This window comes from Ovis aries, chromosome 5, assembly GCF_016772045.2.
Source record: "Ovis aries strain OAR_USU_Benz2616 breed Rambouillet chromosome 5, ARS-UI_Ramb_v3.0, whole genome shotgun sequence".
NCBI lineage: Eukaryota > Metazoa > Chordata > Mammalia > Artiodactyla > Bovidae > Ovis > Ovis aries.
Window position 1 is genome coordinate 1,571,876 of NC_056058.1, and position 27,672 is coordinate 1,599,547.

A 27,672-nucleotide genomic window follows, 5' to 3' on the forward strand; every position below is an offset into this window, starting at 1 on the left:
GAGAACATTCTCTTCAGGAGACAGATGCTGTTTTCTAGGTATTCTACTTCTTTCCAAGTCCTAGACCAGCTGGCCAATCTATTAGCCACGGCATGTGAACCACTGTAGACCCATATCACAGGCCATCTTTCCTTCCATACAACATGGACCACCAGATGTCTTGCCTGAAGTTCCGTCTTTCGGAAGATCTCCAAATACTGTTTTCTAGCATTTTCCCTGAGAGGTTGTCCACTTTAGGCTGGTGCTGGCATATTGTGCTTTTTTCTCTTCATTTTATGGTCATAGGGAATACCCATGAGATCACAGAATAGTGGTGGGCCTGGCAGCAAAGCAGCAGGGGCAGGTCCTGTGGAATCTGACACACACACACAGGTATTTTATTGGGTCTTTTGTTTGTTTGTTTGTTTTTTTAATAAACATTTGTAATTTTATTAAAAAAAAAATCACAACCATGAACATTGTTACAGTCAGAGGCCCTCTTGGTTCTCCACAACCATACTGAGCATGCTCACAAGGGGTTCCCATTGTTTAGTCTTAAACAACCATCTTTAAAATAAGAAAAAAAAACTCAGCACACTACCATTTAACTTGTTTTAATGTTTCTTCACAAATGGTGAAAAATACTAAAGTACAGACAAGGAATAATCATAATGTTGTGGCCAACATTATAAATATGGAATTATAAATTTAAAACATTTTCTGGTTTAAAAAATAAATCTGGTAGTCAATGCAGCTCTGCGGGTCTCTGCGTCTAGTAGGGCCGGTCTCTGCGCTCCTGACGGTGCTCGCCTTTATCCATCTTTCCAGGTCCTCCTCGCCCGCCTCGTCGTCCTCCCATCTGTTCCATCAGTGGTCCAGGGGGTCCCCCAGGGCCACCTCGTCTTCCACCACCAAAGCCACTGCGGTCCATGCCCCGGCCGCCACGGAAGCCACTTCTGTCTCCACCACGGCTGCCTCTGAACATTCCACCAGGACCCCCGCGGTCCATGAGGCCACCTCTTCCTCCCCGCATACCTCCAGGGCCACCTCTGCCGTGGTCACCGCGCGGGGGCGGGAAAGGTGGTGGGAGGAAGCCTTCAGGCTTTGGGGCCTTACACTGGTTGCACTCTGTTCTCCAGGCGAAGTTCTGGTTTCCACAGCCCGGGTTGGGGCACTGCCAGTCGCCAGCTTGGTGCTGGACGTTTCCTCCTCCAGACAGGTTCCCCCGGGAACCGCGGGGCCCTCTTGGTGGGAAGCCACCTCTGTCTCCTCCACGGCCTCCCATGCGCCCCATGGGTCCTCCAGGACCTCCTGGGCCCCCTGGACCTCCTCGGAGCAGCGGCGGCATCCCCCTGCCCTCGCGCGGCGGCATCCCGCCCCACATGCTGTTCATGGGCGGCTTCTTCCGAGCAAGAGACACTTTAAGTTTGCTCCCTTGGAAATCTTTGCCATCAAACCACTCGACGGTAGTTTTGGCAGTTGGTGGGTCTTCATAAGACACTGTAGCACCGCCTTTGGGCTTTCCTGTTTCCTTGTCCAAGTAAATATGGATCATGGGTTGACCAGTCCTCTTGTTCATCTTAACGACTCCACACTGCTTAAAGAAGTCGACCAGATCATCGAGAGTCACACTGTCACTCAGTCCTTGCACGTAAATGGCACTGTTGTCAGAGTCTTCATCTGGATCTACAGGTGGGCCTAAATCAAGATCTGGTCCTTCATCCATGGGTCCACCACGCTTATTGAAGCCACCTCGCTCTCCAGCGCCCATTCCACCGCGGCCTCCTCCCCGCCCACCTCTGCTCATGCCTCCACGATCAAATCCCCCTCTTCCCCTGCCCTGGTTATCAGGCCACTCATGCTCCGGTTCTCTCCTGGTCCGGAAAATCCTCCAGACTCCTGCCCATAAACACCCATGCTACTGGGGTGGTCCTGTCGGAATGAACTCTGCTGCCTGTAGCTGCTGCTCTGTTGACTATATTGACTTGGAGCCTGGCTGTAGGATCCAGTCTGGGGGGGGGCGGGTAACTAGTGGGTGGCTGCTGCCCATAGCTGCTTTGCTGGCCATAGCTACTCTGCTGCCCGTAGCTGCTCGGCTGCCCATAGGTGTTCTGCTGGGAGTAACTGCTCTGATCGTAACTAGTCGGCTGCGTAGAGGAGTAGCTGGTAGAAGGATAGGATGGTGGTGCCGAGACTGGCTGCATGGGGTAGCTCCCAGGTACCTGGGGATAACTGTAGTTACTCTGTCCGTATCCTAGGCTGGGCTGGTTGTAACCCCCTGTGCTAAACTGAGGTTGACTAGTCTCAGCGGGTTTGTTACCATCCTGCGGTCTTGCGGTTGCGGTGGCTGCTGGCTGCTGTCCATAAGCTGGGTAGGCAGGCTGAGTACCATATGCAGGCTGAGCTGCATAGGAGGCCTGGGTGGTTGTAACTGTGGCAGTGGTGGTGTCGTAAGTGCCAGTGCCGTATCCCTGGACAGGCTGACTGTATGCCTGGGGGGCAGCTGGAGTTGAATATCCAGTGGGAGGCTGTCCATAAGAAGTTGCATAGGCGGTCTGCCCATAGGTTGCAGTGGTCTGAGCCTGGGTATAGCTGACATCAGTGGGCTGTCCATAGGTTCCATAACTTTGCTGCCCATATGCCTAGGTAGTCTGTGCATATCCTTGAGTGGGCTGGGCGGTATAAGCGCTGTAGCCCTGCTGGGCTGCAGCTTGGCTGTACGTACTATAATCCGTGGATGCCATTTTCTCTCCTTCCTTCTCATTCTCTCCTATTGGGTCTTTTGGAACCACTCAGACTTTTCCAGTATGTACCCCTTACATGTCATAATGAAATGCTTCTGAACACATCCAGTTTTTTGATTTGGTGGTTCATATAACACCTAGTTCCTAATGGGCAGTTTAGTAAAGTTATTTCACAAAGCACATTATGGTTTTAATTAGATTTCTCATTCATCAGTATTCCTTGTATACACTGTCTTCTCTTGTCTTGAAGTCACTGTTCTGATTTAATTTTCACGTTCATGAAACTATTCTTGAGTTATTTCCTTAGAAAGGACACGTTTATTGTAGGCCGTATGAGAAATGCATTAGAACTATGGTTATCTTTGACAGATAGCCTGTTCTTTCTTTCTGGAAGCTCCTAAGATTTTCTTTTGATAATCACAGTTCAAAAATTTACAGGAAATGTCATATTTATGACTTTGAAAAGTTAACTCTGCTTGGTACTTAGCTTGTCATTTTCAATCAGAAAATTCAAGTCTTTTTTTCAGATAAGGAAGTTTTCATGTATTATATCTTATATTATTACTTTCTCTACTGTTCTTTTCTTTCATTTTGGAACTATTATTATTCACTCTTTTTTTCTCCATGCTTCTTTTCTTGTCATGAATATGTGTTTGTGGTGTTATTTATTTATGTATTTATTTAACAAACATTTTTGAGTACCTCCTCTGTGCCCAAATTCAGGCAGTTGGGTTATAACATGAGTAACGCAAAGAACCCTGCTTGCAAGGAGCTTGCATTTTAGCGAGAAGAGATAGATGACAAAGAAGTAAATTCCATAATATATTTGGAGATGATGAGTACTAAAGAAGAAAGAGACAAGTAGGGGAGGGCAAGGAGAGTTGGGAGTGGTATTAATAATATAGAGATGATCTGCAATTTTAAATGGGTTGTTCAGGGTAGGCCTCTTGAGAAGGTGAGAATTAGTAAAACAAGGTGAGGGAGTGAGCCTTGCAGGACCTGGGGAAGAACATTCTAGGAGGAAGCTAGTGCAAAGGCCCTGAGAAGGGAGTGTACCTTGTGTGTTGGATGAAGAGCAAGAATGCTGGTATGACTGGTACAGAGTGGATATGGAGGTTCTGATGGATAACAAAACCTATAGGGTCTTTATAGACCACGGTAAAGACTTTGGATTTACTCTGGCTAAAATGGGAAGCCACTGTAGAGTATTGAGACAGAAGAATAACTTGATCTGACTTATTATAAAAGGGGGAGAGTGTTGGGGGAAGGATGGAATAGAGGCTTGGAGTTAGCAGATGTAAGTTATTATATGTAAAATGGATAAGCAATAAGGTCATACTGCATAGCACAGGGAACTATATTCAACATCCTCTGATAAACCATAATAGAAAAGTATATGAATGTGTATGTATATAACCGAGTCATTTTGCTGGACAGCAGAAATTTATACAACATCGTAAATCAGCTATACTTCAATAAGATAAACATGTTTTAGTATAGTTTCATAAAAAATAAAAAGCTCTCCCTGGCTAATCTGTTAGGCATATAGTGTACAGGTATCAATTGTATAGGAATAGATTGTAGAGGTAGAAGTGGGAAAACTAATTGGAAGTGATTCTTTAACTATGAGTGTGATAGTGGCTGGGATCAGGGTGGTAGCAGTGGAGTTTGGTAGCAGTGGACTGTAAAGGCTAGCAGAGTTTCCACTAGCTGAAATGAGGAATGCTATGAGAGTAGAATCAATAATTTGGCTTGGGATATGTTAAGTTTGAGACGTCTAATGTTTCAAGTGGAGGTATTGGGTAGGTAGTTAGATATTTGAGTCTAGAGTCCAAAAGACAAATTTGGCAAAATCTATAAATTTGGGAGTAACTGGCATATGTAGTTAGTAGTTAAAGGTATAAAACTGGGCGAGGTAACTGTATTGGTCAGAATAGATGAGGCCTCTGCCTTTGTAACAAATATCTCCCAAATATGAGCAATTGATACACAGATGTTTGCTCAATGATATGAAGCTTGAGGCACATCTGGGCTCATTTCCAGGACATCTGTCTTTTATAGAGTGACTCAGAGAACAGGCTGCTTTAGTTTTTTGGTCCCACACATCAACATGAGGAATTCTCTAAATAGCTACAGCAGGAGAAAAGACAGCTGGAAAATTTTATGCCAGGCTTTGCTGGGAAGTGACCTGTCTCTTCTTCTCAGTCTGTTGGCCAGAACTAGTCACATGCAGTCTTCTGGTTGCTGGGAAGGAGTGGGAGGAGATGTGGATGTCATCAGGGAAGTTAGGGGGAAAAGAAGGTCATGGAGAGGAGGAGGAGATAGCAAAGGAGACAGGGAAGAAATGTTCAGGGGATGAAAGGAATTCCAGGAGATGGTATCCTGGAACCCAAGGATGAAACTATTACAAGGACGGGAAGGTGGCCTTGCTGGGACAGTGAGATGCGGACAGGCCATGGGATCTATATGGAAATGATCTGTAATCTGGAGGAGAGCAATTTATTACTGTCACGTGGAAAAGCCTGATTGAAGTGAGTTAAAGAGAGATGGTGGACGGAGAAGAATTTGAGACAAGTACAGACAAGAAATGGGACAGATGTTGGCAGAAGAAGTAAGTTTGAGACTAGGGTATTTTGAGGACTTCCCTGGCCATCCAGTGATTAAGACTGCATGCTTCTGCTGCAGGGGGCATGTGTTTGATCCCTAGTTGGGGGACTGTGATCCCACAAGCAGTGCTATGTGGCCAAAAAAACAAAAACAAGACTGCAGTGGTTTTTAAAAAAATTTATTTTAGTTGGAGGATAATTAGTTTAAAATATTCCATTGGTTTCTGCCATATATCAACATGAACCAGCCATAGGTCCATGGGGTCGCTAAGAGTCAGACATGACTGAGCGACTTCACTTTCACTTTTCACTTCCATGCACTGGAGAAGGAAATGGCACCCACTCCAGTGTTCTAGCCTGGAGAATCCCAGGACGGGGGAGTCGGGTGGGCTGCCATCTATGGGGTCGTGCCGGGAGCCAGCGTGAGGAATCCCACCCGTGACAAGGTCATGCAGCAGACATCTGATTTGCAAGGTCGAGTCAGATCTCAGGTTTTCCCCCTGGAATTTCCTGAGCATGCACCCCCCAAGACCAGAGTCTGCCTGCTTTACTGTGTTATGCTTTCCACCTACTCTTCTGTCATTAACAGGGGGCTGTCCCCCCACCGCCTTTTTCTGGGGAAAAAATTAATTTAGAGCTTTTAGATAATAAATCTCCTAGGCATAATATGAGTGTTTCAATCCAAAAACCCCTCTGATGGCTTTCTAGCCTGCCTGCAGGACTCATACAGCTGCGCATGTGATTGTTTGAGGCCTCCTGACCGCAGGAAGCACAGGAAGCTTAAAACATCCTAGGAATGTAGGGGCTTCCGAGGAGTCAAAATCATTAGAATAGGACTGATTAAAGGTTTCATTTGTTGAGCCAATACTTGCTGCCAAATTTTCATATCTTTTATTTGTAGAGATAGTTGGTATATAGAAAAACAGGTAGTAGACCTGGTATTAGCAACATTAGATCTTTGAGTTAAGTACTTTCTTTGTTATAACCCACTGCACCTTTGTCCTACAGGAATGTAACTTTATTTAGTAATTTGAGGGTGATGCAGAGTAAAGAAAAAACACTTCTAGGGAAAAGGAGTTTTCTGGTTGATAGACAATTATCCAGGAAGAAAGCCATAAAAATGTTAACAGGCCTCTTGGCCAGAAGATAATGTAAACCACCTGAGACCTTTTGTATATGGGAGGGTATGCAAAAAGAAAGCCTTGTTTGTTTCAGTGAGGGTCAGGACTGCTGCCCCTGCATAACTTTGCATATTCCATTATTTCTTTATGTACAACTTGGGGTATATAAGCTGATTTTGAAAGTGGAGTCTTTGGAGTCTTGCACCAATGCTGGGCTTCCCCATGTCGTTCTTTTCTTTTTCCGGGTGAATTCCCATCTGGAGCGGGGAGGCTCACCATGTCTACTTACTTGTCCCGCCTTCTAAGATCCGTAAAAGAGAGAGCCCAAGGCGGGGCACTCTCCGATATTCAAACGGATGCCCGTGGCCTAACATAGATGGTGCAGGTTCCTTGTCTGGAATTTTATTGGTTTTCCCCGTAAGCCAAGTTATTCAGCCTTCTTTCTCCACTAAATTTTCCTACTACACTATTTCTTCCTAATCTAATCTTATATTAATAAATAAATAAGTTTTTCCTCGCCAATGCCGTCCCCGCTTCGAATTCCCTGGATCCACCGGGGCTGGACCCCGGCAGGGTGGCACAGAATCGGACTCGACTGAAGCGACTTAGCATAGCATATGTATGTCCCCTCTCTCTTGAACCTCTGTCCCACCTCCCACCTGATCCCACACCTCTAGGTTGTCACAGAGCACCAGATTTGAACTCCCTGCATGACACAGCAAATTTCCACTATCTAATTTTACATATGGTGAAAGTATTGTCCAATTGCTCAGTCGTGTCCAATTCTTTGTGACCACATGGACTTCTCCAGGAAGTCCATGGAATTCTCCAGGCCAGATACTGGAGTGGGCGGACTTTCCTTTCTCCAGGGGATCTTGCCAACCCAGGAATTGAACCCAGGTCTCCCACACTGCAGGCAGATTCTTTACTAGCTGAGCCACAAGGGAAGCCCAAGAATACTGGAGTGAGTAGCCTATCCCTTCTCCAGCAGATCTTCCCTACCCAGAAATCAACCGGGGTCTCCTACACTGCAGGTGGATTCTTACCAACTGAGCTCTCAGGGAAGCCCCTTGCACATGGTAATGCATATGTTTCAATGCTATTGTTTCAGTTGGTCCCACCCTTTCCTCCCCGCCCCGCTGTGTCCACAAGTCTTTTCTTGATGTTTGTAACACTAGGGTGTTTTTGCTTGTTTTATTTCAGCCGGGAGAGGTAACAGCATTGTAATATACAGTTGAAGAAGGTCCAGCAGAATGAAGGAATGAAGACTGATGATGTAGCAGAGAGAGCAATGTTGTTGGAGCAGGACCCTTGCATCGGTTAGGAGGGACTGGCTCTGGGTGGCAGCTTGGACAATCCATCTTAGATTGTGGGTGGAAGGTGGGAAAGGTGGACAGACTCCGGTGGAAGGGGGCTGGCAAAGGCAGAATATTGGGGGTTTGCGGTGAGAGAGGAAAGGGAGAAACAGCCTCTGGAGACTGCAGAGTGGACAGATGAGGGACGTACATGACCTGGGCAGGGCAAACTGCCTCTTGAGGCTCGCAGTCAGGGATTGGAGTGAAGTCTACCCATGCGACTTGTGAGTTTCCCAGCTATCTTCTGCTGGAGAGCTGGATTTAACATGGTTAAGGTTTCATTAAGAGAGTTCAAGGAAGTTAGGGGCAGGAGTTCGGGGTGTGTGTGGGAGTGATAACTATGATAATGCCAGAGCATCTATTTTGTTTTGCATTACCTCTACTGGTTTTTTATAATTTGAATTGATGTATATATGTTCTGTATGTATATAGAATAAAAACTGTAATAAAAATAAAATAAAAAATAAAGTACACAAGTATATAAAATGTAAAAATAAATAAGTTAAAATTATAACAAAAATCTAAAAAATTAACTGTAATGAGAACTCTTAAGGAGAGTCAGGAAGATATTACCAAGGACCAATAAGAATAGATAAAGATTTTGGAGTATATCTATACCAAATCTGTACCTGATTTCTCTCTCCCTACCTATCTGTATAGACGTATTTCCTTAAGGGTTCTCATCACAGTGTCTCTTGTGTTACTCTTAGTACTGGTTTTGTTTCCTTTCTGAAGTCTGCCTCTGCTGGGGCCACCTCCTGTGATGGCTGGCCTCTGTCCCCTTCCTTCAAGCCACCTTGGAGGTCCTTTGAATTAGTGCTCTCACTGTGGCCCCGGGCCAGGGCGTTAGCGTCACTTGGGAGCTCTGTGGGAATGCAGATGCTCAGGCTCTGCTGGAGACCCCCTGAATCAAATATTTGGGGGGCAGGGCCCAGGAACATGTATGTTTACTAGCTCCCCAGGGATTCTGTTGAGAACTGCTGCTTGTATCCCTGTGGCCTTTGCTTTCCTACTCATGTGAGGGATGTGGTCCCCTCCAGGCCTGCACTGGTGAGATTCGGGGGCTCTTGCCCAACCACACTGGGGAGTTGGCATGAGGCATGAGAGCAAGTCCTTCCTTCCCTGGGGGTGTGGGGGCAAGAGAATGGTGAGTGAGCTGGCCAACAGAGGTTTGCATTCCCGTTTCTCTACTTCTCCATCCGTAGGTTTTGGGTTGAATCAGCACCAGCCAGCCCTGTGCATATTAATTACCATTCTTACCTCACTGTGGTCCTTGTAGGCTTTCTCGGGCCTCTTCCTGGCTCAGGGAAGAATGGAGGAAACTAAGATCTCAGACCCAGAGAGAACACAAAGACAGCCAAGTTTCTAAATGGATTAACTTAAACAACCAAGGAAAGACTAATCTGAAAATCATGATATTTTTGATTTGCTTAGGCAAATCCTGACAGACTCATCCAAACATTTTTTCTGCATGAAGAACTGAATGGGGAAGACTGCAGGTTGATGTGAGAAAGCCTTCCTCAGCGATCAGTGCAAAGAGATCAAGGAAAACGACAGAATGGGAAAGACTAGAGATCTCTTCAAGAAAATTAGAGATACCAAGGGAACATTTCATGCAAAGATGGGCTCCATAAAGGACAGACATGGTATGGACCTAACAGAAGCAGAAGATATTAAGAAGAGGTGGCAAGAATACACAGAACAACTGTACAAAAAGATCTTCATGATCAAGATAATCACAATGGTGTGATCACTCACCTAGAGCCAGACATCCTGAAATGTGAAGTCAAGCGGGCCTTGGAAAACATCACTAAGAACAAAGCTAGTAGAGGTGATGGAATCCCAGGTTGAGCTATTTCAAATCCTAAAAGATGATGCTGTGAAAGTGCTACACTCAAGACGCCAGCAAATTTGTGTAAAACTCAAATTTGTGTAAAACTCAGCAGTGGCCACAGGACTGGAAAAGGTCAGTTTTCATTCCAATCCCAAAGAAAGGCAATGCCAAAGAATCCTTAAACTACTGCACAGTAGCACTCATCTCACAATTCTCCAAGCCAGGCTTCAGCAATACGTGAACCGTGAACTCCCTGATGTTCAAGCTGGTTTTAGAAAAGACAGAGGAACCAGAGATCAATTTGCCAACATCCGCTGGATCATGGAAAAAGCAAGAGAGTTCCAGAAAAACATCTATTTCTGCTTTATTGACTATACCAAGGCCTTTGACTGTGTGGATCACAATAAACTGTGGAAAATTCTGAAAGAGATGGGAATACCAGATCACCTGACCTGCCTCTTGAGAAATCTGTATGCAGGTCAGGAAGCAACAGTTAGAAGTGGACATGGAACAACAGAGTGGTTCCAAATAGGAAAAGGAGTACGTCAAGGCTGTATGTTGTCACCCTGCTTATTTAACTTATATGCCGAGTACATCATGAGAAACGCTGAGCTGGAAGAAGCACAAGCTGGAATCAAGATTGGCGGGAGAAATATCAATAACCTCAGATATGCAGATGACACCACCCTGATGGCAGAAAGTGAAGAGGAACTGAAAGCCTCTTGATGAGAGTGAAAGAGGAGAGTGAAAAATTTGGCTTGAAGCTCAACATTCAGAAAACTAAGATCATGGCCTCTGGTCCCATCATTTCATGGCAAATAGATGGGGAAACAGTGGAAACAGTGGCTGATATTATTTTTTTTGGGGGGGGGGGCTCCAAAATCACTGCAGATGGTGATTGCAGCCATGAAATGAAAAGATGCTTACTCCTTGGAAGGAAAGTTATGACCAACCTAGATAGCATATTCAAAAGCAGAGACATTACTTTGCCAACAAAGGTCTGTCTAGTCAAGGCTATGGTTTTCCCAGTGGTCATGTATGGATGTGAGAGTTGGACTGTGAAGAAAGCTGAGCACCAAAAAATTCATGCTTTTGAACTGTGGTGTTGAAGACTCTTGAGAGTCCCTTGGACTGCAAGGCGATCCAACCAGTCCATCCTAATGGAGATCAGTCCTGGGTGTTCATTGGAAGGACTGATGCTGAAGCTGAAACTCCAGTACTTTGGCCACCTCATGTGAAGAGTTGACTCGTTGGAAAAGACTCTGATGCTGGGAGGGATTAAGGGCAGGAGGAGAAGGGGATGACAAAGGATGAGATGGCTGGATGGTATCACTGACTTGATGGACGTGAGTCTGAGTGAACTCCAGGAGTTGGTGCTGGACAGGGAGGCCTGGCGTGCTGCGATTCATGGGGTCGCAAATAGTTGGACACGACTGAGTGACTGAACTGAACTGAACTGAACTGAACTGTAGGAGCTGAGAGATGAGCCCACTGGCTGGGAGCCTTGCAGGACTGCCGGTGGGCTGTGTGTGAGCAGGGAAAGCCTGCTGACTGCGGGGTACCAGGGCCTCAGCACATCAGGACTTCGGGCAGGAAGTTCAGGTGAACAGCCTGGATCTCTTGAGAGAGGAGATCAGGGACTTTCTCAGCAGGGACAAAAGCATGAAGAGTGCCTCCCCTCCCAGCAGGTGGCCATGGCTGGGGGTGGGCTTCCGTGGAGGCACAGACGCTCGTCTGTCACGCGTTGTCTGGGAGGATGCTGGTGGAGCTGAGCCCAGGTGTCAGTCTTGCAGCCAGGGATCCACCCAAGAAAAGGAGGGCAGGGTGGGATGAATCTGCCTGAAGTGTCTGAGGGACCGAAGATGGGACTAAGTTTTCCTTCAGGAGGCTGGAAGAAACTGTACAGAAACTGGAATCAGAAATTCAGACTGGAGAATTCCCTGCTGGTTCAGTGGTTAAGACATGCACTTTCACTGCTGTGGACCCAGGTTTGATCCCTGGTTGGGAGATCCCACAAGCCATGCAATGTGGAAAAAAAAAAAAAAATCAGACTGCATTATGAAAAATAGAGCTAGGTTTTGAACATGTGATTTTGAGGCTGAAAATTTGTATTTGTTACGTTTATACTTGAATGTGAAAATATGCGCAGTGCCTGGCATACAATCGGTGCCCAGTAGGTGCTAGTTAATATCTTTTCAATTATTCATGTAGCTTATACATGTGCCCACACACCAGTGGAAAGGGTAATGGAGCAGAGAAAATGCCCAGGTGATGCTATTTTCGTTTGGAAATTTGTTTGCCTTTTAACATGCTGCTGCTGCTGCTAAGCCACTTCAGTCGTGTCTGACTCTGTGCGATCCCATAGACGGCAGCCCACCAGGCTCTCCTGTCCCTGGGATTCTCCAGGCAAGAACACTGGAGTGGGTTGCCATTTCCTTCTCCAATGCACGGAAGTGAAAAGTGAAAGTGAAGTCGCTCAGTCGTGTCCGACTCTTGGCGACCCCGTGGACTGCAACCCACCAGGCTCCTCTGTCCATGGGATTTTTCCAGGCAAGAGTCCTGGAGTGGGGTGCCATCGCCTTTGCCTTTTAACATATTTTGGATCATATCATATAGGTGATTTTTACAACTTAGAAGCAATCATTAGTGCAGATGACTAAATTCCAAGTTGATCAGAAGACCCAGGTCTGAATCCTAGGTCTACCACTCACTAGGTATGGAACCTTGAGCCAGTACTTTACCTCCAAGAATCTTCCTTGTCAATGAAGATAACGCCTGATTCATGAAGCTGGTGGACACCAATGAATGTCTCCTGAGGGCTTACACCTGTCTGGAGCTGTGCTAGGCAATCTAAGAGCACGTGTTCTCTCGTGTTCACATACTACACACACAGCACACGCACAGCACACACACACACACACACAATATGGGCGCTGCAGCAGGACACACTGCAGGCACACACTCCACACACATCCTCACCATGTACACGGTGTGTTCACATACACAGGCCCCACGCATGCCTGTCACACAGACACCCAGACGCACAGCACACGCACAGCACACACACACACACACACACACACAGTATGGGCGCTGCAGCAGGACACACTGCAGGCACACACTCCACACACATACTCACCATGTACATGGTGTGTTCACATACACAGACCCCACACATGCCTGTCACACAGACACCCAGGCACAGCACACGCACACACACACACACACACACAGTATGGGCGCTGCAGCAGGACAGACGCACAGCACACGCACAGCACACACACACACACACACACACACAGTATGGGCGCTGCAGCAGGACACACTGCAGGCACACACTCCACACACATACTCACCATGTACATGGTGTGTTCACATACACAGACCCCACACATGCCTGTCACACAGACACCCAGACGCACAGCACACGCACAGCACACGCATGCAATACATGCACACACGCCACAGCCTCATGTGCACCACATGCCGCCCACAGCCACACTTGCGTCACTTGCATGCTCAGTACACGGCATCACACGCATGACCTATGTGAGCGCATACCTGCACACACACTCCACACACTAGACGCATACACACGTGTGGTGACCAGTACTTGCAATAATTAGAGATACCACCAGGTGGCAGAGTGGCACTTTTATCTGGGCGTTTTTACTTGTCTATACAGTAGTTCTCCCAAGTGCAGCCAAGACTATCTTCATAATAATACTAAGATGTCATTTGCCTTTTTAAAGCTCTTTCTCCCAGGTGCATACAGTGGAGTTTTCAGGAGACTACAGGATGTGTGACATGGCAACAGACTGAAGGCTGAAGTAGATCTGAGAATCCAGCCGTCATCTGCAAAGCCAGACCTTAAAGAGATTCGTAAACGTAAGACAATACCACTACATTTTTAGAAGATACAGTTAATTTTCATAAAAAGTATTTTATATTAACATGCACTAAGTTCATTAACGCTATTTTAAAATAAATAAATATCTCAAGATCTCCTCAGTTTCACTATCTAATACAGTTAAAATTGATAGATACAAACTCACATAACAAAAGTTATTTTGGGGGTCTGCAATATAGTTTTTAAAGAGTATCCTGAGGCAAAAACATTTGAAATCACTATTTCATATGTAATCACATATCCAGATACATTTCAAAATTTTTCTTTTTTTTTAAAAGTCTTTATTGAATTTGTTACAACACTGATGCTCTTTTATGTCATGGATTTTTGGCCTAGAGGTATGGGGGATCTTAGCTCTTTCACCAGGGATTGAACCCACGCTCCCTGCATTGGAAGGCAAAGTTCCAACCACTGCATCACCAGGGAAGTCACCAGGATTTTCTTTTATTATAAATTTGTAAAGAACCAAAACATTACAGAGAAGAGGAAAATCACTTTTAAAAGTACATATTTCATTTTTTATTACCAATAAAAAATAAATTCCATAAGTATGTATGGTATGGGTGTCCTCAGTCATGTTCGACTCTTTGCAGCCTCATGGCCCGCAGCCCGCCGGGTCCTCTGCCCATGGGATTTTCCAGGCAAGAGCAGTGGAACAGCTTGCCATTTCCTCCTTCAGGGAATCTTCCTGACCCAGGGATTGAACCCACGTCTCCAGGGTCTCCTGCACTGCAGACGGATTCTTTACTGCTGAGCCACTGGTGAAATCCCTAAATTCCATGCATTGTTTCGCAAATGTTATTCGCTGTTTTGTGACAAAAGAGTCACACTCATGACAGTGCCAAAGTAAATCACAAAATTATACAAATTAAGGTCTTATGCAAGACAAATGTGAGTTATCTGCTATGCTGGCTGTGTCTTGCCTTTCCATTTGGAGGCCCCTTGGGAAAGTCTGCTCATGGGCAGACACAGGGGGTGGGCTGGCTCCAGGGCATGGCCAAGAGACCAGAGATGATCGCTGTTGATGTCTTACCATGTTTTGTCCCAGTGTTTCTGCACGTATTTCTGCACAGTTGAGGCGTTCTGAGTATAAACTCAGAGTCCCGGGTTGTGTCAGCCGAGTCCTGTTTTGCTGACATTGCCGTGTGTATGTGGCAGCTCGGAGCCTTCATTTGCTCACGCTGCCACCCGGGGCCCAGGTGGGCCCTGCCCCTCAGCGTCTTTATGGGTCTTACTTGAGTGACCCAGCTGCCTCTAAGGTGTCACCCGTGGATTCCGGCTAAGGTGTGTTCCCAGGTGTGTCTTCCTTCGAACAGCAGCCCGTGGCCCTCCCCGTGGGGCCCTCTTGGCCTCTGGGCCGTGGCGGCCGTCTCCCATCCTGTGCGGGGCTGTGGCCTGCGGTGCCCTGGTCCTGCTCCTCTGGCCTTTGCTCACTCTGCCCTCTCAGGTGAGGGGCACCGGCGCGACCTGCTGCTCCGCTGACACTGTTTTCAGACTCTGTATGGGCCCCAGTGTGTCCACTTCATTAGTACCTGTAGTAGGGCCAGCTCCCAGGAGCTCCCCATGCATCTCCCTCCTCTGACAGAGATGAGAAGAGCCTGCACGGGCCACGTTCCCCTCTCACACGGGAAGGCCTGCTGGACTACAGACTTACATAAGTCTCTTGGCGAGCCAAGGTGGGAAGGGGGTTCACTGAACAGAGCAGCCTGTGAAGCAGGCTCTCCCCTGCCTCCCCAGGGCCATGGGACTCCAGGCAGGACTCCCCTGGAGGGTTCAGCCATGCCCTGTTTTCCGTCTGCTCACCCGCCTTCTTCAGCCTCCTTCCCATGCAGCAGGTACGCTTCACTGCAACTGTCAGCCCAGTTGAACTTCTTTCCCAAGATTCGTCTGGGCCCTCAGAAATATCTAGAGGTGTGCCCAGACCCCAAGCCCATGAAAAGTGTTCCAGAGTCTTCATGAGAGTGCCAAGCTTTGTCTACCTAGAGCCTGCTGAGTGTTGGGGGCTGTCCAAGTCCACAGATGGGCCTTTCTGTCCCTCAGCTTCAGCCGGATATCATCTCCAACTCCACACACATACATTTTAAAACTGAGGTATAGTTCAGTCAAATGCACACACCTTAAGTATATTTAGATCAATGACTTTTTTTTTTTACAAATATTTGCATATCTGTGTGGCCAATACCCCAGTCAACTTATAGAACATTGTTATCACCTTAGAAAAAATCCTGCCTGTTCCTGTCCCCTCTGTCTCCCTCCTGCCCCCCCATCTTGCTCCCCAAGCAAACACTGTTTTGATTTCTATTCCAAAAGATTAGCCATTTTTTTGTAGTTTTGAACCCCATATTAACAGATCATAAAGTACGCACTCCTTTGGATCGCATTTAGCTCAAAGCACACTTTTTAAGGGTATTCTGTTTTTGCTTGTATTAGTAGACCATTCCTTTTGGAAACTGTTAAGTAGTGTTCCGCTGTGTTGTTGTCACTGTTGTCTAGTTGCTCAGTTGTGTCCGGCTCTTTTGCAACCCCGTGGACTGTAGCCCGCCAGGCCCTTCTGTCAGTGGAATTTTCCGGGCAAGCCTACTGGAGTGGGTCGCCATTTCCTTGTTCAGGGGAATCTTCCAACCCAGGGACTGAACCTGCGTTTCTTGCGTCTCCTGCACTGGCTGGCAGGTTCTTTACCACTGAGCCACCGGGAAAACCCATACCACAGTTTACTTATTCATTTTCTTGTCGATGAGCATTTGAGTTGTTTTCAATTTTTCCATTATGAATAAAGTTGCAATAAACATTCTGGTACAAGAATTTGTGTGGACACATGTTTCCTTTCCCTTGGGTCAATGTGTAGGGGTGGAATTGCTGGCTTATAAAGTAAGAGAGGGCTTCCCAGGTTGCACTAGTGGTCAGTTTATTTCATCAATGTCTTATACTTTTCAAGGCCTTTTACTTCCTTAGATAGGTCTATTACTAGGTACTCCCAGGGATACAAGGATTTTTCAATATCCACAAATCAATTTATATGATACACCACATTAACAAATTGAAGAATAAGAAGCATACAAGCATCACAATAGATGCAGAAAGGCTTTTGATAAAATTTATGATAGAAAATTTCCAGAAAGTGATCATAGAGGAAACATACCTCAAAATAACAAAGACTACATATAACAAATTCACAGCTAACATTATACCCAATCTGAGATGCAATGTGTACATGCTAAGTCACTCCAGTGTCCGACTCTGCAATCCTATGAACTGTAGGCCCACCAGGCTCCTCTGTCCATGGGATTCTCCAGGCAAAAACACTGGAGTGGGCTGCCATGCCCTCCTCTAGAGGGTCTTCCCCACCCAGGGACTGAACCCGCATCTCTTATGTCTCCTGCATTGGCAGGCGGGTTCTTACCACTAGCACCACCTGGGAAACCCTGACACTATACCCAATGGTGTAAAACTAAAGGCCTTTCTTCTAAGATCAAGAAAAGGACAAGGATGCCTAATTTTACCTCTCTTATTCAACATAGTTTTGGAGGTCCTATCCACAGCAATCGGGGAAGAAAAAGAAAAAAAAGGAACCTAAATTGGAAAGGTAGAAGAAAAATTGTCATTCTTTGAAGATGACATGATACTGTACATAGAATATCCCAAAAGCGCCAAAAGAAAACTGAAAAATTCATCAGTGACTTTGGTAAACAATAAATAAAATTAGGAAACAAATTTGGTGCATTTCTATACACTAACAATGAACTATCAGAAACAGAAATGGTAGAGACAACCTCGTTTAGCATTGCATCAAAAAGAATAAAATTATTGTGTGTTTTAAAGTGGCTGCATAACGGTCCAGAGTGAGTGAACCGCATGCTTTCTTTTGGCTGTTTTAGGCGGGACGGCATGGAGGTTAGGACCATGGGCCCTGGAGCCAGCAGTCCAGGTTTGAAGGGGAATGCACTGGACTGCTGGTTCCCGGGCCCATGGTCCTAGCCTGCATGTTATACTGTCTACAGCAGAAACTAACAACTATACTCCAATTAAAAAAAGAAAATGCATGTGGAAACCTTACTGGGATAATTGCAGTAAATGCTTCTTTTTTCTTTTGTTATAAACCACATTAGTATCTTGCACAAAGCTTGTTTCCTTATCTAAGATTACTCTTTTAGGATCAATATTCAGAAGTAAAATTACTGGGCCAGTAGATGTGAGTATTTTTAAGAATCTTAATATCTATGCCCAAATTGCTTTCTAAAAGGATCCGTTTACCCTCCCACCAGCAGCATATGAGAGTGTCCTTGCCACCACAGTGTTCCTGAGAAGTGGTGACTTTTTACGATTGTGGAATGTTCTGTCTACAATGGGAGAAGTCATGTCAATAGGCAGTGACTCAGAAGTCACTCTTTACACCTGCTGCGGTAACACCCAACACCTACCCAGTATTAGGTATTGCGACAGTGATGCTGCGTAACAGCATAACTTATGTGTAAATGACATACAGTAATACATATTCAATTTTTACTCATGAGTTTGTGGGGCTTCCCAGGTGGTAAAGAACCCTCCTATCAATGCAGGGGACCTAAGAGATGTGGGTTTGATCCCTGGGTCAGGAAGATCCCCTGGAGGAGGGCATGGCAACCCACTCCAGTATTCTTGCCTGGAGAATTCCATGGATGGAGAATCCTGGTGAGTTACAGTCCATAGGGTCGCAAAGAGCTGGATACGACTGAAGTGACTTAGCACCTGCTGTATATGGCCTTAGGCACCATGAGTTTGCAGGTTGCCTGGTGTGGCTCTGTTTCATGCTTCTTGGGACTCTTACCCTCCTCCTGCACTAGCAGGGGCATATTCATCTCTAGGTGGTGGCAGGGGTCTGAGAGAGGGCACTCTTGACCACTCAAACATATTTCAAATTTTTCTTGTGTCAGAGCTGCTAATATATCATTCAGTTTAGTTCAGTTCATTTGCTCAGTTGTGTCCGACTCTTTGCGACCCCATGAATCACAGCACGCCAAGCCTTCCTGTCGATCACCAACTCCTGGAGTTCACTCAAACTCATGTCCATCGAGTCAGTGATGCCATCCAGCCATCTCATCCTCTGTCATCCCCTTCTTCTCCTTCCCCCAATCTCTCCCATAATCAGAGTCTTTTCCAATGAGTCAACACTTCGCATGAGGTGGCCAAAGTACTGGAGTTTCAGCTTCAGCATTAGTCCTTCCAGTGAACACCCAGGACTGATCTCCTTTAGGATGGACTGGTTGGATCTCCTTGCAGTCAAAGGGGCTCTCAAGAGTCTTCTCCAACACCACAGTTCAAAAGCATCAATTCTTCGGGGGTCAGCTTTCTTCACAGTCCAACTCTCACATCCATACATGACTACTGGAAAACCATAGCCTTGATTAGACGGACCTTTGTTATATCATTGAGTGAGCCCAAAGTCAATGGGAAAGTCCAAAGGGGTGGGGAAGTGCCTCCCACATGGAGCCTGTGATGAGGGTGTGGGTGCAGGGGGAGGGGAACAACTGGGGAGATGGTTCAGGCTACTACTCCTTGCATCCTGTTGTTATAAGTTAAAAGAAGCTTCTTTATTGGACTTAAAAGGATAAAGGAGAGGTTTCTTTTAAGCTTAATATGCTGATATGTTAATAATGTATTTGTTAGTGATTTTAGAAAATTTTCATGCTCAGCAACTCATAAGAGAACCTGTCAGGATACAACTTTTCCTGTACAGTTGCTGATCATATACGATTTCTGTACCATCTCAGGCAGCTCTCCACCTAGTATGATCTGATTTACTGAAAAGTATATGTGACAGTTTAAATCAGTATCTTAGTTGTACTCCTCACTTTGCTTCTGGCCTGAGTTAATTCAATGACAAACTTTATAAACACGTTCATTAGCTTAATAAAAAGCAACACTGGTTTACTAGTCCAACTATTTAGTGAATCTGAGCAATTTATTAAAAATACATATTTGAGTGATTTTTATAGAATATGGCAGTTATAATAAGATGTTTTGTTAAAAAAAGATCTGTTCTTGCAGTCAGACAGTATATACACTTTGGGAATAATTTCGCTTCTTTCTCTCCTGTTTCCCATTAACCCCGCAACCAGTTCCTTATCACACTGAGCTCACTGAGATTTTAATTTCATATTGAAATGTAACTTTTTGTTGAAACTAGTGCACCAACTTTAAGTTTTTACTTTACCTCTCCCTCCATTATTTATAGGGTTCTATATCTTCCACTTTCTTTGATTCTTTGGGGCAAGTTTTACCTGGTACGAACTGACACACGCATGAAGATGTCTTTATTTAGCATCCCCACTTGAATGCTAGTTTGGCTGGGTATTACATTCTAGGTTAACAATGCTTTTTCTTTCAGATTGTTAGAGAAATTGCCCTACTATCGTCTAGCATTCAGGGTAATGGAGGTGTCTGATGTCAAGCTGTACTCAATTTGTGCTCAGTGTGAAAGTGCTGCACTCAGTATGCCAGCAAATTTGGGAAACTCAGCAATGGCCACAGACCTGGAAAAGGTCAGTTTTCATTCCAATCCCAAAGAAAGGCAATGCCAAAGAATGCTCAAACCACCACACAGTTGCACTCATCTCGCATGCTAGCAAAGTAATGCTCAAAATTCTCCAAGCCAGGCTTCAACAATATGTGAACCATGAAATTCCAGTTGTTCAAGCTGGATTTACAAAAGGCAGAGGAGTTGGAGATAAAATTGCCAACATCCCTTGGATCATAGAAAAAGCAAGAGAGTTCTAGAAAAACATCAATTTCTGCTTTATTGACTATGCCAAAGCCTTTGACTATACCAAAGCCTTTGACTGTGTGGATCACAATAAGCAGTGGAAAATTCTGAAAGAGATGGGAATACTAGACCACCTGACCTGCCTCTTGAGAAATCTGTATGCAGGTCAGGAAGCAACAGTTAGAACTGGACATGGAACAACAGACTGGTTCCAAATAGGAAAAGGAGTACATCAAGGCTGTATATTGTCACCCTGCTTACTTAAGTTATATGCTGAGTACATCATGAGAAATGCTGGGCTGGAAGAAGCACAGCTAGAATCAAGATTGCCGGGAGAAATATCAATAACCTCAGATGCCGGGGTCCAGCCCCGGTGGATCCAGGGTGATTCGAAGGTGGGGACGGAGTCGGCGTCTTTGGAAAAATACATATTTAATCACAGATAGAGAGAGATTAGAAATGGATAGTGTAGTAGGAAGATTAGTGGAGAAAAGGAGGCTGAATAACTTGGACTACGTGGAATAGCATCCATGCTCCAGATGGGAATTCAGCCAGAAAAACCGGGAGCAAGAGAGAAGCGACATGGGGGAATCAGTCTTTCCGGAAACTGATCTGATGTCTTTATTTTTGGGTTTGCTTATATACCTTTTGTTACACATAGGGATGAATACAGAGTCACGTGGGGGTCAGCAGTCCTGACCTTTGTCAAAATCAGGTGCTTCACATAAATGTATAAAAAAAAGGTCTTAGGGATATTACATCATCTTCTGGCCATGAGTGAGACCTACTTACATTTTATGATCCTTTCTTTCTGATAACCAAAAAAAAACTTATTTCTTCCAAGGGTGTTTTTTCTTAAACCAGGCACCACCCTCCAAATAAAGTTACATTCCTATAAGGTGAGGGTGTAGTGAGTTACAATCAAGAAAGAAATTTATTTAACCCAAGGTTAACATGATTAGTCTTAAAGCTTAATACTTATTTCTCCTATATGCTTAAAGGTTAATACTTATTTCTTCCTATATGCTAGTTATATTCATTATAAGAGTAGGGAACATGGAGATTTAGCAGCAAACATCAGCCCAACAAATGAAAATCCTTTCACCAATGCTCCCCTTAAGATCTATTTAGTCTTAAGATATGGTAAAGTTACATTCTTACACAGCAAGGACACAGTGATATATAAGTACAGTGATCTATTACAAAAGAGAAAATCCATTAACTCAAAAAGTCTAGTATTGCTAACATCAAAAACTACTATATTTCCTTTGCTATATTCCAAATACATTGATTAATATATTCCCAGGTACCTAAGGATATAGAGGCCTGGCGGCGATCATTGACTCAACAAGAAGAAAAAGTCCTATGCTAATTAAGACTCTCAAAATACTCCAAAACTCTCTGTGCTGTTTATGGTTGAGAGGTAGTAAACAGTCATGTGCCTAGTGGCGGCAGTAAGGATAATCCTGTCACACAAGCTAGTCTGTCAGCAGAGAGGTTTGACCTGAGACATCCTTGTCCCACCCAGAGCAGGGAATTAGCAGCAATTATTGACACAACAAATGAAGAGACCCTTCACCAATATAATTCCTAACCAACTATACTAATAATTTCTAACTCCCCCAAAGAATTTGCCTTTAGTAAGTCTAAAACGTCTCATGCCTCTCAGGTTGGGAGGCTGTAGACAACCACATGTGGCCGGACGAACCTATACAGGCGGGCTAGATAACCTTCAGAGGAGTCCGTAAGCTGAAACACTCTTGTCACGCCCAGGAATTTTTATTGCCTTGGAGCTGCACGTTTACTCCTTCTCAGAGAGAAACGGTTATGGGGGGAGAGCCCCCCGTAAAGTCAGAGGTGTAGGTGAGAGCATAAAACAGACTCTGGTTTTGGGGTAAGATGCTCGGGAACAGGGGGTTTCCTGAGGCTTGATCACGCCTTTGCGTATGCCAAGCCTCCTTCCTCATGACCTTTGCCATGGGCGGAATTCCTCACGCTGGCCCCCGGCACTCAGATATGCAGATGACACCACCCTTATGGCAGAAAGTGAAGAAGAACTAAAGAGCTTCTTGATGAGAGTGAAAGAGGAGAGTGAAAAAGTTGACTTAAAGCTCAACATTCAGAAAACGAAGATCATGGCATCTGGTCCCATCACTTCATGGGAAATAGATGGGGAAACAGTGGAAACAGTGTCAGACTTTGTTTCTGGGCTCCAAAATCACTGCAGACGGTGACTGCAGCCATGAAATTAAAAGATGCTTGCTCCTTGGAAGGAAAGTTATGACCAACCTAGACAGCATGTTAAAAAGCAGAGACATTACTTTGCCAGCAAAGGTCTGTCTAGTCAAGGCTATGGTTTTCCCAGTAGTCATGTAGGGATGTGAGAGTTGGACTATAAAGAAAGCTGAGCCCTGAAGAATTGATGCTTTTGAACTGTGGTGTTGGAGAAGACTCTTGAGAGTCCCTTTGACTGCAAGGAGATCCAACCAGTCCATCCTAAAGGAAATCAGTCCTGAATGTTCATTGGAAAGACTGATGTTGAAGCTGAAACTCCAATACTTTGTCCACCTGATGCAAAGAGCTGACTCATTTGAAAAGACCCTGATGCTGGGAAGTATTGAAGGTAGGAGGAGAAGGGGATGACAGAGGATGAGATGGTTGGCTGGCATCACCAACTCAATGGACATGAGTTTAGGTAGGCTCTGGAAGTTGGTGATGGACAGGGAGGCCTGGCTTGCTGCAGTTCACGGGGTTGCAAAAAGTTGGACATGACTGAGTGACTGAACTGAAGTGATGTCAAGCTATTTTTCACTGTATTGGAATAACCTATTTTCTCTCTTTTGAAGCTAGTAGGACTTCCCTTTCACCCTTGGTGCTCCAAAATTTTACCACAATATGTCTAGATTTTTGAAATTCAATTGTATTTTTCATTCACTCTGCTTAGCACTTAGTCTGAAGACTAATAACTTTCTTGAGCTCTGGAATTGCCACCCACCATCCCATTATTTCTTCACTTCCATTTTAGCTGTTCTTTCCTTTTGGAACTCCTGTTACACACACAGTGGGACTTCTGGGTCTACCCTCCATATCTCATGACTCATGTTTCCTTTTTCTTTGTCCTTCTAACTTAGCTTTAGGAGAATTCCTTGTTTTGCTCTTCATGTCACTAGTTTCCCTGACCTGTGTTATTCTGATAATGCCTTATTTTGGAAGTTAATCTTCAGTTTTTGCTAAATATTTGCAATTAATTTTTAATGGGTAAAATATCCCCTCATCTCTCTAAAAATAGAAATTCTAGTTGTTATAATTTTTTAAAAGGAATAATTTAATTTGTTTGTTTATGACTGTGCTGGGTCTTTGTTGCTGTGGGGGCTTCTCCCCAGTTGTGGGGAGTGGGGGCTACTCTTTCCTCACTGCAATGTGCAGGCTTCTTATTGTGGTGGCTTCTCTTGCTGTCTCCAGGCTCTAGAGCACAGCCTCAACAGCTGTGGTCCACGGGCATGCTCCAAGGCACGTGGTTCTTCCCAGACCAGGGGAAGAATCTGTGTCTCGTGCGTTGGCAGGCGGAGTCTTTGCCAGAGAAGTCCTGTGATGTCTTTGTGTCCTCTACTGATTGGTTGTAGTTCTTCTTTGCTATGTTTGATTTTATCATGGTGTTGCTTTTCTCAAGAGTTTGGAGATTCGTGATTACCATTATGTACTTCTTTTTCCTTTCCTTTTCTCCCCTCTCTTGTTTTTTGCTTCTGTTAATTAAATGAGTCTTTTCTGTCATTTATAGGGTTTTGATTAGGAAGGAGGTCAGATGGGGGTGCTTGATCTTCCATCTGGATCTGATCTGCATTTTTAGCAAAGCAACTAAGTTTGGAAGTTTGAAACTAGAGACACTAAGGCTGAGAGATTTCTTAGTGTAAATATATTTCAGCAGAGTTAATGAAAACTTGGAGTGCTTACAAAGTTGGATATATTACATGTGTGACAAATTATATATAAACCAGATTTCATTTCCTGTTTTTTTTTTTTTTTAATCAGCAAAGGAAAAATGGCAAGAGACCGAAATCTCCTACATTTTAGCAATACATTTTAAGGGATAACATATACTTGAACATTTTCAGCGTTTGCTGTTAAAATGAATAAACCTTTACAGTAAATCCCCCCTGCCAAGCCTAAGTTCTAGCCAGCGATGAGCCCCTCATTGGCTACAGCCCAGGTTTTGTTCAGAGGGCCTGCCGGCCACAGGCTGCTGCTGTTAGCAACCGCAGAGCCATCTTTCTCACTTGTCTCTCATCACTATGGTGATTCTTGTTAAATAAAGTGAACAGTCCTGATCGTGTGCCCTGGTACCTTATTTCGTGTATTATCTGTGGCTGTCAGTTTCTACAAACAGCCGCCATCTAACCAACAAATACTTGTGAATGCCTACTATGAGCTTGGACCTAGAGACACAAATAGGGCAAAATGCTTTCCCTCAAGGGAGGAAAATGCAAAATCCATAGATTTCATGGATCATCCAGCAAGTGAAGCCCAACTTGATACATTTTTGTGGTTCTTGAATTTAAAATGTTTTGTTTGCATAGGTAAAATCCTTTAAAAATCATGCCTAATTTCAAACAGGAGATAACTTATAGGGTTCAAAAATCAAAATGACATTAAAAGTTATCCCCATTCACACTATTTCCTCATCTCCCACTCCTCTAGGTGACTTTTTTTTCCATTAGATTCTTGTTTCTACTAGTGTTTCCTTATGCATTATGTATGGATGCATATTTAGATTTTTCTCTTCTTAACAAGGGTGACATGCAATGCATTTACCAATATACCCTGGAGATCTTTTCATATTGGTTCATAAAGATCTCCCTCATTTTTTTTTCACAGCTCTAGGTAGTCCCCTCGGTTGATGTATCATAGTACATTAATGACTCCCCTATTGAGGGACACTTGGGAAGTTTTCAATCTTTTGCCATTGCAATGAACACCCCAATTAATAATCTTATGTCTGTCATTTCTATGTATGCAGGAGTATTTGCAGAATTGATTTTCAGAAGTGATACTGGTGCATTAAAATGTACTTTCATGTATACTTTTGGTAGATTTTGCCAGCTGTCCCTTTAGAGCTGCCCTTCACATCTTTCCCTCTCTCAACAATGTCTGAGAGCACCTCTTTCTCCTGGGTAAGACTATGTCGGATCCTTTCTCATCTTCTCAGTTAAATCGCTCGGTCGTGTCCAAGTCTTTGCAACACCAGGCTTCCCTGTCCATCACCAACTCCTGGAACTTGCTCAAACTTGTGTCCATTGAGTTGGTGATGCCATCCAACCATCTCATCCTCCGTCGTTCCCTTCCACTCCTGCCTTCAATCTTTCCCAGCATCAGGGTCTTTTCCAGTGAGTCAGTTCTTCGCATTAGGTGGCCAAAGTATTGGAATTTCAGCTTCAGCATCAGTCTTTCCAATGAATAGTCAGGACTGATTTCCTTCAGGATTGACTGGTTGGATCTCCTTGCAGTCTAAGGGACTCTCAAGAGTCTTCTCTAACACGACAGCTCAAAAGCATCAATTCTTCAGTGCTCAGCTTTCTTTATGGTCCAACTCTCACATCCATACATGACTACTGGAAAAGCCATAGCTTTGGAATAGATGGACCTTTGTTGGCAAAGTAATGTCTCTGCTTTTTAATATGCTGTCTAGGTTGGCCATATTTTTGCTTCCAAGGAGCAAGCATCTTTTAATTTCATGGCTGCAGTCACTATCTGCAGGGATTTTGGAGCCCAAGAAAATAAAGTCTGTCACTGTTTCCATTGTTTCCCCATCTGTTTGCCATGAAGTGATGGGACAGGATGCCATGATTTCATTTTTTGAATGTTGATTTTAAGCTTGCTTTTTCACTCTCCTCTTTCACTTTCATCAAGAGGCTCTTTAGTTCCTTTTCACTTTCTGCCATAAGGGTGGTGTCATCTGCATATCTGAGGTTATTGATATTTTTTTTGGCAATCTTGATTCCAGCTTGTGCTTCATCCAGCCTGGCATTTTGCATGATGTGCTCTGCATATAAGTTAAATAAACAGGGATACAGCCTTGATGTACTCCTTTCCCAACTTGGGACCAGTCCATTGTTCATGTGTGGTTCTAACTGTTGCTGCTTGACCTGCATACAGGTTTCTCAGGAGGCAGGTAATGTGGCCTGGTATTCCCAGCTCTTTAAGAAATTTCCACAGTTTGCTGTGATCCACACAGTCAAAGATTTTAGCGTAGTCAGTGAAGCAGAAGTAGATGTTTTTTCTGGAATTCTCTTGCTTTTTCTATGATCCAAGGGATGTTGGCAATTTGATCTCCGATTCCTCTGTCTTTTCTAAATCCAGTTTGAACATCTGGAATTTCTCAGTTCACATACTGTTGAAGCTTAGCTTGAAGAATTTTGAGCATTACTTTGCTAACATGTGAGATGAGTGCAACTGTCAATAGTTTGAAGATTCTTTGGCATTGCCTTTCTTTGGGATTGGAATGAAAACTGACCTTTTCCAGTCCTGTGGCCACTGCTGAGTTTTCCAAATTTGCTAGCATATTGAGTGTAGTGCTTTCACAGTATCATCTTTTAGGATTTGGAATAGCTCAGCTGGGGTTCCATCACCTCCACTAGCTTTGTTCATAGTGATGCTTCCTAAGGTCCACTTGACTTCTGGCTCTAGGTGAGTGATCACACCATCGTGGTTATCTGGGTCATTAAGATCTTTTTTTGTATAGTTTTTCTGTGTATTCTTGCCACCTCTTCTTAATATCTTCTGCTTCTGTTAGGTCCATACCATTTCTGTCCTTTATTGTGCCCATCTTTGCATGAAATGTTCCCGTGGTATCTCTAATTTTCTTGAAGAGACCTCTAGTCTTTCCCATTCTATTGTTTTCCTCTATTTCTTTGCATTGATCCCTGGGAAGGCTTTCTTATCTCTCCTTGCTATTCTTTTGGAACTCTGCATTCAGATGGGTATATCTTTCCTTTCCTCCTTTGTCTTTCGCTTCTCTTCTTTTCTCAGCTATTTGTAAGGGTGAGACCATGTCTAATCCTTTCTTGTCTTCCAGTACCATATAATACTTGCAGATTTCCCCCTTTCCCTCACAGTATTCTTTTTTCTCCAATATTGTGCAAGTCTCTTGTAGAAGAAGTTTCTTTTTTTTTAATTTTTATTTTTACTTTATTTTACTTTACAATACTGTGTTGGTTTTGCCATACATTGACATGAATCCGCCACGGGTGTACATGAGTTCCCAATCCTGAACCCCCCTCCCACCTCCCACTCCATATCATCTCTCTGGATCATCTCCGTGCACCAGCCCCAAGTTTCTTATAGACACTTATAAGTAGACAGAGTGTAACATTTACTGTGTGGTGTACCA

The 27,672-nt window shown here is 44.4% G+C and overlaps 1 protein-coding gene across 1 annotated transcript; it reads right to left on the bottom strand.

The window, feature by feature from the left end:
• Positions 1-577: 577 nt before the first annotated feature.
• LOC114114811 (RNA-binding protein EWS-like) lies at positions 578-2,741 on the bottom strand. The gene is given in 3 exon segments (XM_042250870.1): positions 578-1,833; positions 1,836-1,998; positions 2,001-2,741. Coding segments are annotated over 3 exon segments (1,428 nt in total). The 5' UTR covers positions 2,184-2,741; the 3' UTR covers positions 578-751.
• Positions 2,742-27,672: the final 24,931 nt, after the last annotated feature.